Source organism: Elaeis guineensis, chromosome 3 (genome assembly GCF_000442705.2).
Source record: "Elaeis guineensis isolate ETL-2024a chromosome 3, EG11, whole genome shotgun sequence".
NCBI lineage: Eukaryota > Viridiplantae > Streptophyta > Magnoliopsida > Arecales > Arecaceae > Elaeis > Elaeis guineensis.
The window spans coordinates 90,753,245-90,770,321 of NC_025995.2; the positions used below are offsets into that span (position 1 = coordinate 90,753,245).

General features: G+C 36.5%; 1 protein-coding gene across 1 annotated transcript; it reads left to right on the forward strand.

Moving 5' to 3' along the window:
* The first annotated feature begins 714 nt into the window (after positions 1-714).
* On the forward strand, positions 715-16,521 carry LOC105042052 (polyadenylate-binding protein-interacting protein 7). Its single transcript, XM_010919158.4, has 6 exons — positions 715-1,021; positions 6,651-7,508; positions 10,309-10,705; positions 10,834-10,904; positions 12,242-12,366; positions 16,038-16,521. The coding sequence occupies exons 2-6, from the start codon at positions 6,729-6,731 to the stop codon at positions 16,330-16,332; spliced, it is 1,668 nt and encodes a 555-aa protein (XP_010917460.1). The 5' UTR covers positions 715-1,021; positions 6,651-6,728; the 3' UTR covers positions 16,333-16,521.
* Positions 16,522-17,077: the final 556 nt, after the last annotated feature.

The following is a 17,077-nucleotide window of genomic DNA, read 5'->3' on the forward strand; positions in this document are numbered from 1 at the left end:
TGATTCTTTTTGACTGCGATAAATCTAGAGCCCAGGCCTCGAATGGTTAATCTAGCTACATCTTTACCATCACCTCAATCATACCAGCATCGAAGTTAACCTTGAGATAATTAGAGGATAGAGACTTCTAGGTGATAAAACCTATCGAGATACTAGACGAGCATAGCAGAAGTTCTAGATATCCTCGATAGTTAAAGTCTCTCCACCGGGCAATACAACTACCCAATTTCATCAAAAATCTAAATTTTTTTATAAATAAATTTTCTCTACAATCTTTTAATTTTTCTTTTATACTTTTCTACTCTCCAAAGGTTTTTTTTTTTTTTTTTTTGTGTGTTTTGCGCCTCCATATCTCCCTTGCAATAGTATGGGGATGCAAGAAAAGCGATGCTACCGACTAACTTATTTTGTTCCAGGATAATAAATTTATGAGTTTGGCCTTTCTTCAGTTCACCAGAGACTTCTAGTAGTATTTTGAAGAGAGAAGATCATATCCATCATTGATCTGGATTAGTGTATCGCACGCACACAACAATCCATAGCTTTCTTCTCTCAGTCACGTGCGAAAAATTACCGATGTCGGGTAAACGGCGACAGAACTGGGGCGGCTCGGGTCGGGGACCTAACCGTCATTTTCTGTAAGGATGAGAACGTTTCCGTCACACAAATCTCCCACCGGAGAAATAAAAAACATCGCCCTTGGGCGATTCCCATTGAGAGGAAGCGAGGGAGGGTGGGGGTTCCCCTGCAGCGGTTCGTGGTCGCCGCGACTGGAGCGTAGGTTAAAAAGAAAAAGGAAAAAAAGAAAAATAAGAAAAGGAAAAACGAGGGTTTCAGAGCTCCCTATAAAGCCCTCGCCGAAATCACTGTACGGAATATTCGAGTCTGAAGCTGTAGCAGTAGCAGGAGAGAAGCGGCGGCGGCGGCGGCGGCGGCGGCCTTTCCCCTAGTTTTTTCGTCTCGTTCGTTTTACCTATGAGTCGATCTCCTTCCCTCTACCCTCATATCGATCTACGGAAAGGTAACGAGGAATTCCCCCCGATTTTTCTTTCCCTTTGGTTTCAGATCTCTCTTCTTTTGTTCTTGATGCGGTTCTTTTCTTTTCTTTTCGATTCTTGCGGGTTATAGTGCGTGCTTCTGTAGCTGAGGCTGTAATATTGGTCTCGTGGTACTGGATTTTAAGTGTTTTCTTGTAATTTATTGCGAGGATCTCCAGGAGGTCAAATTTGTGGAGCTTGGATGGTTATTATGGGATATATAGTGGTTGATTTTAGGCTTTTATGCTTTGTGTCTTTAGAGGTTCTGCAGGTTTGTGCTTTTTCTTAGTTGTTTCTGCTTTGTTTTGGATCTCCAGGTTGTTTTTATAACTCGTTTATGACCACGTTTCTTCAAGCTTACCTGGGAGTTCTTTTAGAATGATGAGTTAAACTGCACTATAGGATCCAACTATAGAAAGGAAATCGGAACAAATAAGTTGAAAAATATATTTTTTTGATACAAGTTTATAGAGAACTACTGCTTGGACTGTTATAGAAAAATTGGTGTGGATGATAGTGATGTGAGACTGTTTTGGAGTGCTGGAAAATCTGTAAGGCGGAAGTGCTGATGGGCGAGTGTTATATTTGTTGGTCAAGGGAAGCAGCGAAGAAAGGACCCAGCCAAAGTGAATATGATGAAGTAGCTGTAATTAGCTGTGTTATGTGTAAGGGTGAACAGTTTTGAGTTTAGATCATTAAGAGAAAGACCAGCTGTCTCCAGCCCAGAAACCATATGGAGTAGCGAGTTGTTATCAAGGCATGTACATCTACTTTTGGCCTGTGAAATGACATTTGTGACTGGTTGCTTTTACTATTGGATGATAGTCAAGTATCATAAAAGTTGCTCACTGGATGCTACTTCGTTGAGGTATGCATATTGGTGACATATGGTGCTGTTTAGTCATAGTTTAGAAGCTTGAATCAATGGAGGCATGTGATGTGTTTGGTTGTTTCCTACTGATATATAGTCTTTCTTTGTGAATAACATGTATCTTATTGTCTGATATGTGAATATCAGTGATAAGATGACTGCACGTTCATCTTTAGTATGAAGATTTCTGGCTTCCATAAAGGTTTGAAAAGTTTGGACAACTTCCGGGTCCCCCCCCCCCAACACACACACACACACACACACACAGAGGTTTGAAAATTTTAGACAACTTCCGGGTCACACACACACACACACATATAAAAGTTGGTCTTCACATGAAAATGTCAGAGATCAGTTGACCAAATGTGCATCTTTAATGTAGAAATATCTGTATCCAAATCTGCAACTTAATCTATGCCAGATTTCCAGTGTTTGAGATAGATAGAGTCCTTATCTTAGAAAAACTTAACCATTTGATGGGGAGAAGACAAATTCTGACCAGTCAATAGGTTCATGTTTATTCAAATTTAGACAGTGTGGCTTCATGAGATATGTGACTTCACGAAATGCTAAATAACCTTTCTTCACTATTAGAAGTAAAATGCTAAATACCCTTCATGATTAATAGACTGCCTTATTAGTGCTAAATGAGATTCTATTTTTGATTCATTGGCTGATGGTCTTAGCTTACTGGATATTCCAAATTCTAACCAGTGTATGGGCACAGGTCAATTTTGAGAGCACGTGACTTCATAAAATGCTAAATAATCTTTACAATTAAAAGGCCACCTAATTGCTCCTAAAAGAGATTGCCCATTTTTAATTGATTAGTTAATAGTCTTAGCTTAATCATTTTGGATCCATCTATAGTAGTTATTGCTTTCCTGCTTGAAGATAATATGTAAGTTAAGAAACCTGAGATACTAATATTTATCTATCATGTTTCAATTCTTATAGATAAAATGGAGAAGGGGGTGCTGGGAATTATTTTGCTATTCATGTGCTTTTACCTGTACAAAAAAGAGTAACAGATGACCATAATCCAATACCATTAAACTGTGGGCAAAACTTAATTACTCTTTTATTTCTAGACATCCTCCCAAAGGGCATAGCCTTCATAGCTCAATCATTCTTGACAAAAAAAAAAAAAAAGACTCAAATTTCAGTCCTTTCTTCCCCTCTAAGTTCATTCTCTTTATTGCAATTAAGCTTCTTCTTAAGTGGTTATCTAGAACTTTCTTCCTGCAATATATCATCTAAGTTCTACCATATCTCCTGCCAACATTCTCTTTCCCTTCTTCTTTGGCATGTAAAAACTCTCTCTTTGTTGTTGTGCCTTATCTTTTCTCCTTGAACATCATGCATGGCCACTTTCTTTTTTTTTTTTTTTTTTTTTTTTTTTTTTAAGTTCCCACTTGCAAGTGGGATCATATTATGGTTAGGATTGCCTTCTACTTTGTTAGAGATATCTCCATTTATCTTTGTAGTAGAGTGCTTGATGATGAAATAGTTGGGAATCTTTTGGCTAGGATTTTGATAAACTCATCTCCACATAATTTCATATTGGACTGCATTTTGCTTACTTCTTTTAGTTCAATATTTTCATTTATAGCATGTTTTTCATAACTTGAATGTAACAGTTGCTTATTTGATCTCTCTACTCAATGAGGGTTAATTTTCCATAAAAATATTTTTGGCAGTCACTCTTGCTATGCTCGCTACATCTTTTTTACTACATCTACACAAAGTAAGGAACCTTTTTACTAGAAATTAGATTTAATTAATCTGTGATAGTTATAAAGCAATAGAAGGGCTTAAGGCGGTGCATATTATACTCTTGTTGCTGCTGGAAATCCCTATTCTGCAAAATTGGCCTTTTATGCTTTTTTCTATCTGTCTTTTGCTAATTACAATGCTTTTGATTTGCTAATCAATAGGCGACTATATTCTAAAGAGAAAAGGTCTCCTTATTAGGCATTATTGTTGTTTCATTGTACTGGATGCAGATACACGGAATCGCTCTGCATAGTCTCTTTATTTCTGCTGCAGCAATATACTTCTGGATCACAAATGAAAAAAAGGAATATAAACATCTTGATATACTATACTAGATTCTGTTTATTATTTGGTTGCTATCTCAATAAGCTATTTCCTCTGCTTTATTATTGTTGAATGAATAATGTTTTATTCATGATTATCACAAGTTTGGTAGTATAGGGGTGGTGATCTTAGGGTTAGGGGCATCACATAGTTTAACATCTTCCTAGAATGCGTAAGGTGCCAAAGTGGGGTGTCTAAAGCTGCCCCTCCTTGACTAGTATTATGGGACAAAGTGCTAGCCAAGACCTTTAAAAACACTTTTATTTGGCTTTGCTGACCCCTTCTTTGGGGCTTGTGAAGTGGCAACCTATGCATTGTATACAAGAGCCAGTTCAGAATTAAATTCAAAACCTTGTTTGTAGGGGTTATGCATGGTTAACTCATTTGGAGGTAAAGAATATTTGGGGCATGTCATGAGCTAGGTGTTGTCTACTTGTTTAATAGGGCCTTGGCCGTATGATACATCAACTATTGGAGAGGTCAACCTATCAAAAATTAGTTCAAAGTTGAATAGGATTGGGTTCGGGGAACTTTGTCTATTAGGCACATAGGAGCCAACTCAAAATTAAGTTCAAAACTTTGTTTGTAGGGATTATGTGAGGCTAATGTATTAGGAGGTAAAGAATTTTTGGGGCATTTCATGAGCTAGGCGTTGTCTACCCTTTTCACAGGGCCTTGGCCGTGCGGTAGATCAACTATTGGAGAGGTCAACCTGTCAAAAATTAGTTGAAAGCCGAATGGGACTGGGTTCTAGGAACTTTGTCTATCAAGCACGATCTGCTGCTGCAATAGGGATCATAGCTGTGTGGTACATTGGCTATTAATGAGATTCACCTGCAACTAGTTAAAGACCTAATCCAAAGGAAGGGAAGTGGAATATAGTTACCTTGCAAAAGATAGCTAAGAGGGTCTTTTGAAGAGGATTCCCAATGGTAGTGACTGTATGTACCTTAGTCATTTTTCCTATTTAGCTATGTTGAAAATCAAAAGGAATGATGCATGGGCCTAAAAGAGAAAGGAACTTTAAAGTTCATGAAAATTATGAATCTAAAATTTTTGTTTTGAAGATGGCCATTAACTTTGGAAACTAAGCGAGCCCTATCCTCCTTTTCTTTTTCTTTTTTTTTTGGTTTAGAGGAAACTCTTGTTCCCGTACCACTTCCAGATAGGTTTGTTGAAAGTCCCCCCTCCCCCTCTTTCCCTTTTTTTGTCTACTTTGGACAGTGAAATTTTGCTATCATTGACCTTGAAGGGCAGAATATTTCAGTCGAAATATCCTAGAGGTAGTTGTATTTTCAGTTATCTGATGATAAAAGGTTGTTGTTCAAAGTTTTTGACGACACAAAATTGCCATCCAGATGCTCAGGTGTTCGAATTGAGTTGGAATTGACCTCATCCTTTCTTATTTTAGATGGGACTCATCACCCGTAGACTTATAAATATGGCTTAGGTTGATGTCTTCAATCATCACTACATGAGATCACATCCTTTTGAGATGCTTTTTCTTTCTGAGTGCATTCTTTTTTATGATGTTTCGTGCTCTCCCCTAGGCAACTTTGAGCTCCTGCTAGGTTTCCCCTTGAAAGGTAAAACCTGTGGAGGATGTTACCATGACGCTGTCTTGTGCTGGTCCCATATCGCAGTTGGTTTCTCCATCGGACCACATGATCCATGTTGCAAATGGGCTACTCCATGCTTTCTTTTTCTTTTTCATTTTTTTTTTCAATTTTTTGTTTCTTGCAGGAGATGTTGAAGGTACCTGGCATCAATCACTTTGGTCTCTCTAACTAGGTAAGGGATTTTCTTAGCCTTCCTTTCTCCTTACATCCAACTGATGGAGTAGGTTATGTTAGTGAAATCCCAGAAAGGCATTCTTTCATCCATCAACTGCCCTCCTGTTCTCCTTACATCCAACTGATGGAGCAGGTTGGGCTGCTAATGTTAGTGAAAGGGAAGAAAGGCATTCTTTTCTTTCATCCATCAACTACTCTCTGATAGGAGCAACACTTTAATGGTGGAACGCTCACCTTCAAATAGATATATTCTTCTTCATTGTGAGCAAGATGACCATCCACCTGGAGGAAAAGAGTAACATTTTGGGAGTTCATGTTTATCCTGTGAATGACCTGGCATTGGTGGCACCGTCCAGGATACCTTATCCAGTTGGTTTGGTGATGTCCAGTCCTCATTAGTTGATGTTTATTGTTGGATCTTCGGAGCTTTATTGAAGGGAGAAAGAAAAACCTGCTGTTTGCATTGCAATTATTCATTTTTCGTTTGCTTCAAGCTTGAATTTGTATTTACCAGTGATCATGAGAAGTTATAACCCATGCTAACAACTTGCATCTTATGTTTGCCATCTCTGTTCATTCCTTGGACAACCTTTCCTTCTGCACTTTGTTCTGTTAATATGTACTGGACCCCATGATATTTAATCTCACCAATAAAAATGTAATACTTAAATATATATGGATCTGCATGGTAAATCTAAAGATGCAGTAGTTTATCTCCAAGGGACAATACTTTATACTCTTTTTGAGCTATCGGGTTTGTTATGAATCTTATACCTTGATGGAATAACAAATGATGCAATAGTTGATTCTTATATGAGAATCATCCTGACTGTCAAATTTAATTTGCAGGTTTAGGATAAATCCCAGGTGGAAATTTTCTTTGAACGTTTTGTGTGTAAAATCATATATTTATACTTTAAAATAAAGATGAGTTTGCCCATAAAAGGTTTTTCAAATAACAAGGATGCAAGATTGAATAGTCCAGACAAGATGACAACACTAAATCCCAATGCAGCAGAATTTGTTCCTTCAGCACTTAGATCTAAATTTGGGATCAGCAAAAGAGCAGATGTAACCAAGGTTGATGTTCCTGGGCCTTCTGGAAAAGAAATCATAAATCATTCGGACTCCAATGTTTCTAATAATTCAGATGATGAGGCACATCAGTTTTGGTGTCACCAGCTTCCTGATGATATTACTCCAGACTTTAAGGTCATGGGAGAAGATGAGTTGCAGACACATGGACAGCTGTCACTTGCTGGTTTGTCCATACATGATGGTACTGAACTGTCACAATTCTCTGAATCAAGATCTAGCTGGTTATTGGGTACACAACATGACATATCTTCCTTTGCTATTGACAATCTCAACTTGAGTGAAAAGACAGGATCTTCTGGCTCTAGCTATGCTGAAACTCAAACGTTAGCTTCTTTCATGGCATTAGCTACCAAGAACTGGAACCAATCATTTATAAATGGTGATCAACATTTTACCAATGGAAGGCATGGGCATCACTACAATGGCAACTACAATACTGGCTTTCTGAAAAACTCATCTGAGGATGCAGTTCTAGAGGATGGTATTATGAACCCTTTGGATTTTTTGGCTTCGCAATTTCCAGGTTTTGCTGCTGAGAGCCTTGCAGATGTGTACTGTGCAAATGGCTGTGATCTGAACCTGACCATTGAGATACTTACTCAACTTGAGGTATGTTTATATGTTTGCATTGCTATATTACTGGTCAGCGGAAGGCTCTTAATGATGTACAATACGTGATTACTATTGTATCGAAAGAAAGCCATTGCTGTTGTTAAAAACCTTAGGCATGGATTAATAGATTCTGCTGGTTAGCTTACTAAAATTACATATTCTGAAAAGCTGATTGACAATTTTTGGCAGGTATGTTGAATGTTGAGTCTGCTTGATTTGAGATTCTGAAGAAAGGGTATACTATTAAAAAGTAAGTTTAACCACATGTAGAAAATAATCATAACTGATAATGCAACTAAGATGTGAACTTTAATTATTCAAGGTCCTGAAAGGGTGTCTTGGATGGTTGAATTAGCTACATGTTCTGAGTTATAAGCACTAATGCACTACTCATAAACATTATAGCTCGACCTGAATAGGAGTATTGATGTCCATCCTAAAAGATAACAGTGGATACAAATATGCTTAGTACATCCAATATTGTTTGCTGACAATAATGAGTGCAGGATTCCTTGTATCTAGCTTCACTACTTAAACTAGTATATGTACTTGGAATTATAAATGTAGCAAAGGAGATAAGTTCCAGCCATTGACTCATGAATAAATATCAAATTGTGTTATTATATTGCAAGTACTAATTTTTCACTGATCATACTATCATAGAATTAGAAAATATGAAATCTTAGAAACAAATAGATGGCACTTGCAACAATTTCATCGTGGAACACTTTTTCAAGGAAATGTAAATGGTATCTTTTAATGCTAAGATAAGGCCATCTATATGGGATGCAGGTCATGTTTGTGCACCTTTTTCCTGAGCAAAAAAACTTCTTTCTGAGTACAATATATTCAGTTGATAATTATGCATAGTTTAGGACTTCTGGACATTCGTGTATTCCTTTCTTTTCTTGGATTGAGAAGCAATTTGCAGAAAATAATTGAGTCGGTAGATTGCGGGCAGATTATATTTAGTGGATTAATTGATAAGGTAGGTTGTCATGGAAAGTAAAAAAGAAAGGAATTATAGTGGGAGTGATCAAATTTATTTGAAAATGGTGACTATAACATTTCTGTGGAATCTTCTCCTTTTATTTGAGTTGAATGGGTTGGTGGAGAGGGAAAACTTTGGGTTTGTAGTCTCTGTCCCATGGGTTTCATAACTTTTACTTATGTTTTCTAGCAGGTTCTGGGTAAACTAGCCATCAGAAGATGGGGTTAAATCTAAAGCACTTATCAGACCATTTAGATGTTGAAGATATGATTAATTAAGAAGGAGACTCCAGCCTGCCTTTATGTGTGTTAGACTGGGGCGTGCATCATTTTGCTTTGATTTATTGACACATTAGGAGTCATATGTTGAGAGTATTGTTTAGGAGTTTAATGGTTTGTATATTATATCAAATTCTAATGGGATTGGGCTCATAATTTGTTGGATATAAACTTGACAAGCATGAATGATATTTGATGCATTTTAGGAACATGATTGATGTCTGTGTTTTAAGATGGGGATTTTTATTCTTTATACTAACTTTGGACGATGAATGCTCTCCCAAGATTCTCTACCACACATTATAGAGGAAAGAGAGCCTAAGATGGTCTCATTTAGCTAAGATACATATTTATCATGATGCCTGTATGAAAGTTGGGGACTGGGTTGATGAAGCATCCTTTTTTTTGTTTTTTTCCGTGGGGGTGGGGGCGGGGCGCATAATCGGTTCTTTTTTACTTGGGATGAGAGAGAGAGAGAGAGAGAGATTCATCATGGGGTTCTTTTTTCATTTTTTTTTTTACTTTTCATTTCCTTTCTTATCCAAACCATTTATTCAATGTTGTCTTACCACCTACCTCATGCTGTCTTATCTGAAGTACATGCAGAAATATAGTCAGTCACATAAAAATCCATAAATTAATCATTGTTTGTTCAACTGAAATAAGTTTCACTATTTATTTTCGGATATTAAAATAGATATTTCAATATTTATTTGCTGGAAAGACACTAAAATACTTTTAGTTATTAATGAGCATCTCAACCTCAAACTAATGGCTGGAATTTCTATATATATTTCAACTGTTAGATTCATATTTGGCATTTAAAGTTAATACAATAGAAAAATTAGTTTTAGGAAAAGGCTTCTGAAAGAGGACGAGTGGGGATTGTGATATGGGAAGAAGTGGAGGGAGGAGATGCAGGATTATTGTTCTTGGAGGAGAGACTGATGGGAAAAGATAATGATGAGATTAAATTATATTTTCAAATTTGCTAGATATTGTCTTTCGTTATTTTTTTAAGAGTGAGAAGATGGCTGATTGACATGGAATGGAAATTAAGTCCGGGAAACCTGAAGAAATAAGTGGCATTTTGAGAGTAAAAAAACTGGTATATAGTATATTTCTTGAATATTTTGAAAATTCAATACTTATATATGCATATATGCATATATACACATATACGCATGCATACATGTAGACATACATTTATTTGTATGTATGCGTATATACATAGTTTGCTGAAGATGTATTAAAAATGAATGGTGCTCTTTCTTAGTTATTTTGACTATTCAAGTGGAGTGAGATAATTAATGTGATTATCGTTTTCTTAAAGCACATTGTAGGTGTCAATATTAGGAGACTGCATGTTCTAGTAAATCTGCATGGGAATTATTATTTCTATTCAAACTTGGAATTTTGTCCGTGCAGATAGGTGTAAGTTTGCACTTTCTCAATCATAGTTATGTGATGATTCAGATCTATCTTTATACAAGGGTTTCTTGTAACATTATTCTACTTGTGCTTGTAGATGCAAGTTGATTGTAATTTTGGTCAGAAGCTGAATTCAAAGTCTTCATCAGCTCCGAGCCTTAGCATGCAGGATTTTCCTGCACTTCCCATGGCAGAGTCAAAGTACAAAGAAGAGGGGCTTCAACAAACTCCAAACTCATATAGATCTCCTTCCAGTATATCTAGCAGCACCATAGATTTTGCTTCAGCTGTTCGAAAATTCATTTCCCAGGATTCTGGTCGTTGGAAGTATGAAAGAAGTGGTTCTGCAGATGGCAGCGTTGGCTCAAGTAGAGGTCCGCAACTTCCAACAAGCCAATACAATGGTAATAGAAAATCAGCTTTTGGAGATAAGTTGCATAATGCTGGTGCAGCTCGGGCAGCTCCAGTTTGGCTTGAGACTGGGGAAGCAGTGGGTAATACACTTGTGGTTTTATCTTTTATTCATTAATATTTGTTTTCTTTTTCTCTGAATTGAGCTATATATTTCTTATCATATAACAAATATCTGTCTTATTATATAACATGTATCTGTCTCTGGTAGCAAATATGTATTCAGAATTAAGGGAAGAAGCTCGTGATTTTGCACGCCTTCGAAATGCATGCTTTGAACAGGTAAATTCTTATGGGTGTAGTTCGTTTGCATGACCATCCAGGTTCAGCTCATGCATATATATCAGTTGGCATGGTCAAATGTATATCTTCAGCAATAAACTTGAGTGTATTGGTAGTGTTGCATCAACATAATGTCCACTTCCTTTTGTGCAAATTTGTTCTCTGTGGTTTCCTTTTCATATCTTCTGTAGTTATGGTGGTAAAATTACAATTTTCATGCTTATGCTACTTGGAAATGGTTCAGCCTTTTTTATTGTAAAAATATGATGTTGACTTCTTTTTGGATTTCCAGCATATCTATAACCGAATGCTCTGAAAGCATCTAAATCGTAACGGGGATAAATGTAACATTTCCTATAGTCAGTGGCAATACTCATTATTAATACATGACAGCATTTTTCTTTCTTGTTATGTTCACCCAAAAGAATGAGAATTCAGCATATTGCCATATCCATCATTGTTTTTAAACTAAGGGAAATGGTAAAGGTTTTGAACTTAATGGTTAAAATGGACCTGGGAAGCCTTGAAAGAACTGGATAGGCATGCGAAAATAGTTCAAAGATGCTTCAGTGACTGAGCACATCACATTATTTATGAATGAGTGGGTAAGAAGGATCCTTAGGGGCCGGTAACAAATACTCATGGATCAAAATGTAAATATTTGCTTGTGCATAGCTATTCTTCTATTTATGATAGTTCATGGATGGTGGTAGAGTTTCTTTTATTACAAAATAAACTGTCAAATCACCTCTTATCTGATTTTAAAGATGAATAACTCTATTTCTGTAAAAAAAAATTATTTAATTGTGGTTTCAGTGGCGTTGTACACACTTATAAATTATTCTGACCATCAAGTGCATCAGAAATGTTATAGTGAATGGTACAAGGACAAGTAACAAGGTTTGATGATGGAGGAAATCCACATGTTTAATAACCTGCCCTTCATAATGTTTTTGGTGATTTGTCATCTTTGTTGGGTCAAAAAACAATGTGCTTTATTTCTGAAGCGTACCAGACCTTATGTAGATCATTGTCATCAGATTTGGAGTCTGCTCGTATCACTGTTTCAAAATATTGACAGTGGTTACAGTTTTTAAATAATGGCAGTGGCCTGTATTGTCTCCTTCATCATTGATTATGATGGAATTACATGTCTGGACCACATCGCAGCCAACATTTGTTTTAAATTTGTCGACTGGTTATAAAGATTGTTGTATTTTTGTTAGGCTGGCTCCTTTTTCTAATTTTTGAAGCTTTTAGATCCTAGTTTATTTGATTATACATATCTACTTTATTCTGTTTCAAAAGCATTACCTGTTGCAATTGATTCCTAACAGGCAAGGCAGGCTTTTCTGATTGGTAACAAGGCTCTGGCAAAGGAACTAAGTGTAAAGGGGCAGTTATACAACATGCAGATGAAAGCAGCTCATGCCAAAGCTAGGGAAGCAATCTTTCGTCAGAGGTTCATTGTTTCTTGGCTTTTAATTGGTCTTGTATGGCAGCAATGTGTCATGGATTCTTATTCTTTCAAATTACATGAGCACTCGAATCTGCATATTTTTTTTCATTTAAAAGTGATAGCAGTAAGAATCTAACATTTTAGGCCTTCTAATCTCGTAGTATGTCTTCTTTTCTTCATGTTTGGTTTGTGAGAGTATGAAGCATTGGTTTATAGAGCTGAGACAAGTTTTTGGACTAGGCTTCCGGGGATAATTTACACATGCATGATAATAAATTCATTTTGTTGGTTTTTGAAATTTTGAATTAGACCTTTTAAGGCTCATGGTTAATTGTAATTGCTGACTTATGAGGATTTTCTTGGTGAGCGAACTAGTTGGGGCTCATGTCTTTATTGGATGAGGTTGAGTTTGTATGTGTCACACCCCCAATCTGAGATCACGAGCCAAGGATTATGGCAACCGTCGCATATTCATGGAAAAACTCTTCCACAAGTATGCAAGACATTCCAAACAAATATCAATGCATCACAATGAAATTAATTTAAATTATTAAAAATTAAAATTTAATTTATTAACCAATCCAAAAGATATCCAAATTTAAGTCTTGCATTAAATAAATCTCTACTAGAAATTTAAAGTAACAATAACAAATCTAAGTTCAATGATGTTGATGGTGCCAAAAGTAACACTCATGATTATAACTAAGTATTACAATATGAAAATAAAGGAGAGATAATGAGCTTGATAGTTCAGTAAATAATGAATATCTCAATTAGACATTTCAGATATTGTCATAAGATTTACTATTCAAAAATAATTGTTATAAATAAATATAAGAATATATTCCATACTAAATTTTGTAAATCAAATACTTTCAAATGTACATATGTATATATAATCATAAATCCAACTCGAATCAAACAACATATAAACCAATAGCCTTAACTATGTCCACACTTATATCCTATGGCGGGGTCAGAACAGATAGTGAGTTCAATCAAAGTGCCAATGCATAACCTTATTGGTAGGATCCAGAGAATCAATGCATAACCTCTATTGGCAGAGAGTCAATGCATAACCCCCATTGGCAAGATTCAGAGAACATAGGTTGAGAGCTCAAATTCGATGCGTATTAAAGCACTTTTGCAAGATTACATATATCATAATTTCATTCAACATATGTATATTCGATAATAAATCAATAAATCATTATATTTCAGAACTCTCAAATTTTCAAATCACTTTCCATTCAAAATACAATTTCATAAATCACACATATATCAAAGACTAATTATTTTTTTCAAAATAAATTATGAAATATCTCGAAAAGATTGTCTATTACTTTGCAAAAATAACAAATGGTATCATAACCTATTATTCAAAATATATTCTTTTATCAAAATTTAACCATAAATATTTAAGAATAAAAATCTTAAGTTCCAAAAATTTCATAAGGCTGGCAAAATAGTAACGTCTAACATCTCAGTCAGTCCAATTAAGGTAATTTTATCTGATCATGATTCGAATAGGAAACAGATGGTTCAATAAAGATCAATGGTGATCAAATCTATTAATGTTCGATAAAATTCAAAGTGGAGGTTGATACTCCGATTGGCAGCCAGAGATCAATTTGATCAAATAGTTTCATTTAATCGAGCTCATTTAAAATATAAGGATTTAATAGAGATTAACGAGGATCAAATCTTGTGATGCTGACAAAGGCTTGGATGATGTGGGCATGTTGTTTGACTAATAGAGCGACAGAACTTAGGATCCTTCATTGGGTTCATAGAACAAGGATCAATCCCCTACTAGAATCAACTCGGATTCAAAGCAACGGGACTTGGGATCCTTCATTGGGTTCATAGATCAAGTAAAGAGAGTGTCAGAGGAGAGAGAAATTAAGATGGTGGAACAAAACTGACCAAACGATACTATCCGGCATCCCGATCAGTCTGATCAAGGTTTTTAAGTCAAATTATAAATGAATTAAGTGCAGATGGTTTAATATAAATCATGGGTGATTAAATCTAGGGGTACCCCATTTGGTCAAGGTGGGTTCCGACATGTTGTCTGGCGATCATGGATCAGAACCCCTTCATTAGGGTCGAATCAAAATCATTGAAAGTAAACTCTTTATTAGATCAATCCTAGAGAGAAGAATTCATGAAGAGAGAAACAATCTAGAGAGAGAAAGTGAAACTTTCTAAAGAAAGTCATAGAGAGAGAAAGTAGAGAGAGGAGAGAGGGAAGAGAGAAACTATTTTTTTCTTTTTTCTTTCTTTTTTTTCTTCTTTCTTTCTTTGCCATTCTTTTCTTTCTCTCTTGGCGGTTTTGGAGAAAACAAGGGGCTACATCTTCCCCAAATCAAAGGAAGAAAATGAAGAAAAGGATGGCAAGAGGCGGTGGTTAGTGGCTGATGGTCGGAAGCAAGGGTCCAGCAACATGTGGCGATGACGAGGACAATCGGAAAGAGGTATCATGGTCAAAAAATCACTCAAAAATAGTGAAAAAAATAGGGAATTGAGATTTTCAACAAATATCCAGTGCTTCTCAACGTGATCTGACCGATGGCGGTTCAATAGTGAAAGGAGAAGGATAGGCAAGGGAAAGAAAAGGGTGGGCGGGCTCAATACCTCATTTCCGGCGAGTCATGGCTATGACTCCGATGGGCACAATGACAAAACATGGTCGGCACTTGAGATCTAAACAAGGAAGAGCAATCCTTTAATCTTGATATCAAAACTTGTGGGGTGTTGAAGGGAAGCCAAGAAATCGATTTTATATGGGGCAGTTGGCGTTGAGATTTCTGGAGTGTCGGACTCCCACTCTAAATCAAGGAGGAAGATGACTCTCATCGAGAGTCTGCTTCCTTCCTTGCATGTGCACAATGCGTGCACTTCTTTTCTTTTTGGGTTTGGGCTCAATCCTAGCTCTTGGGCCGGTGTATCACAGTATGCAACAAATATTGTGGGCCCTTTGTAGGAAATATTGGAGTCCCCCGTTGGGAAGAGACGGTCTATTATAGTGTTGCAGCAGAGGCAGGATATTCGGTCTCAGTAATTCAAAACTGAGGTGCATTGGAGGGAGAAACATAGGCCAGCGTTTAAGCTACTATCTCCCTTGGCAGGCAGTGATTTTCATGATGACATTACCGAGCTAAAGATTGTTAAAGTTCTAATGTGAGGATTAGGTTTTTGACATATCATTTGGTAATTCTTGCCTCAAATCTGTCACAGAAGCCTGCCATGATTTATATACGAGAACATACAGATTTATGCATCAACTAAGCAAAGCTGAAAGTGATGATTAATATTCATTTGGTATTTGATTGGTTGGCTGTGTTTTGGATCAATTCTAATGCATTATTCCAAGTTCATCTATCTGCATAAGGTTTATATACTGTGCTTGAGAAAGATCTGGGTGCTCCTAAAAGATATGTTTCACTGTAGTTGCAGCAGACATGAGGTATTTCTGTTGATTATTGTTGGCTTATAGTTACGATATATCATATTCAACCACATTAAATGAGAATCCCATTAAGATTTATGTATTCTTACATATCAATATGAGGTTTATATGCTGTTGTTGGTTGAAACATCATTTTTCTCAAGGTAGAACATTTTTGTGTATTCTGATGACTTCTGTTCCTTGTTTCACTTTGTTATTGCAGAAATCCAGTTGCTCCTCAGCTCCAGGGCCAAGCTCAAGATTGTATGATCGACTTGCATGGCCTTCATGTGAGTGAGGCCATTCATATTTTAAAGGAAGAACTGAACATCCTGAGGAGTACTGCAAGGTCTGCTGGGCAACAGCTTCAGGTCATGATATGTGTCGGGACAGGCCACCATACCAAGGGATCACGAACTCCGGCAAGGTTGCCGGTTGCTGTTGAACAGTACCTTATAGAAGAAGGCCTTCACTATACCCAGCCGCAACCGGGCCTTCTCCGGGTTGTGATATATTGACACTGTACCGTATACAAAAGAAAAATGGGGTAATAACCAGACACACCATTTTTGTATCTATGTATATGGGAGGAGGAAGAGCATCAAAGTCTGGCAAGAAAAGAGCAGTGTAATATTGTCAGGAGTAGCATTCAATTCACATTTTGTAAATTTTTTGGCTGATTTCAGTGAAATTCTCTTTTCCAGCAATCCTTTGTGGTGTCATTCTTTTTACCTCAATGCTTTCCTGAAAGACATGTCATGCATTGGACCCAGATGATATTCCTGATCAGAAGCATGTTACCACCTGACTTTGGTGAAATCAAACATTAATAAGTAGGAAATTTCTGTGAATCAGAATCTCTGCATTTTTTGTCATCACTTTTTGCAATTTGAGTGTCCGCTTTTCTTTTCGATTGGTTCGGAGTATAGGACAATCAAATTGGTAATGGATTTTGACTATTTGATGCCAATGGATATTAATCTGAAATAAATGATATCGAGTAGCTTCTTAGGAGCATCGCGTCAGGATGTGACCAATATTGAGAGTGCTGATCATTATTGGTGAATTTTTGCTTCAGTGATGAGGCATTTCATTGTAAGTCAGCAGTAAGCTGTAAAACTCTCTGACTTCGTTTAAGATCCAAATATTTCTGGCATCATAGTGACTTCAAATGGCTGGTGAAGAATTGCATTGTCTAATATACTATCAAATCACACTAATGGACATATTACTACCAAATTATATGGTTTAACTAACCGCATG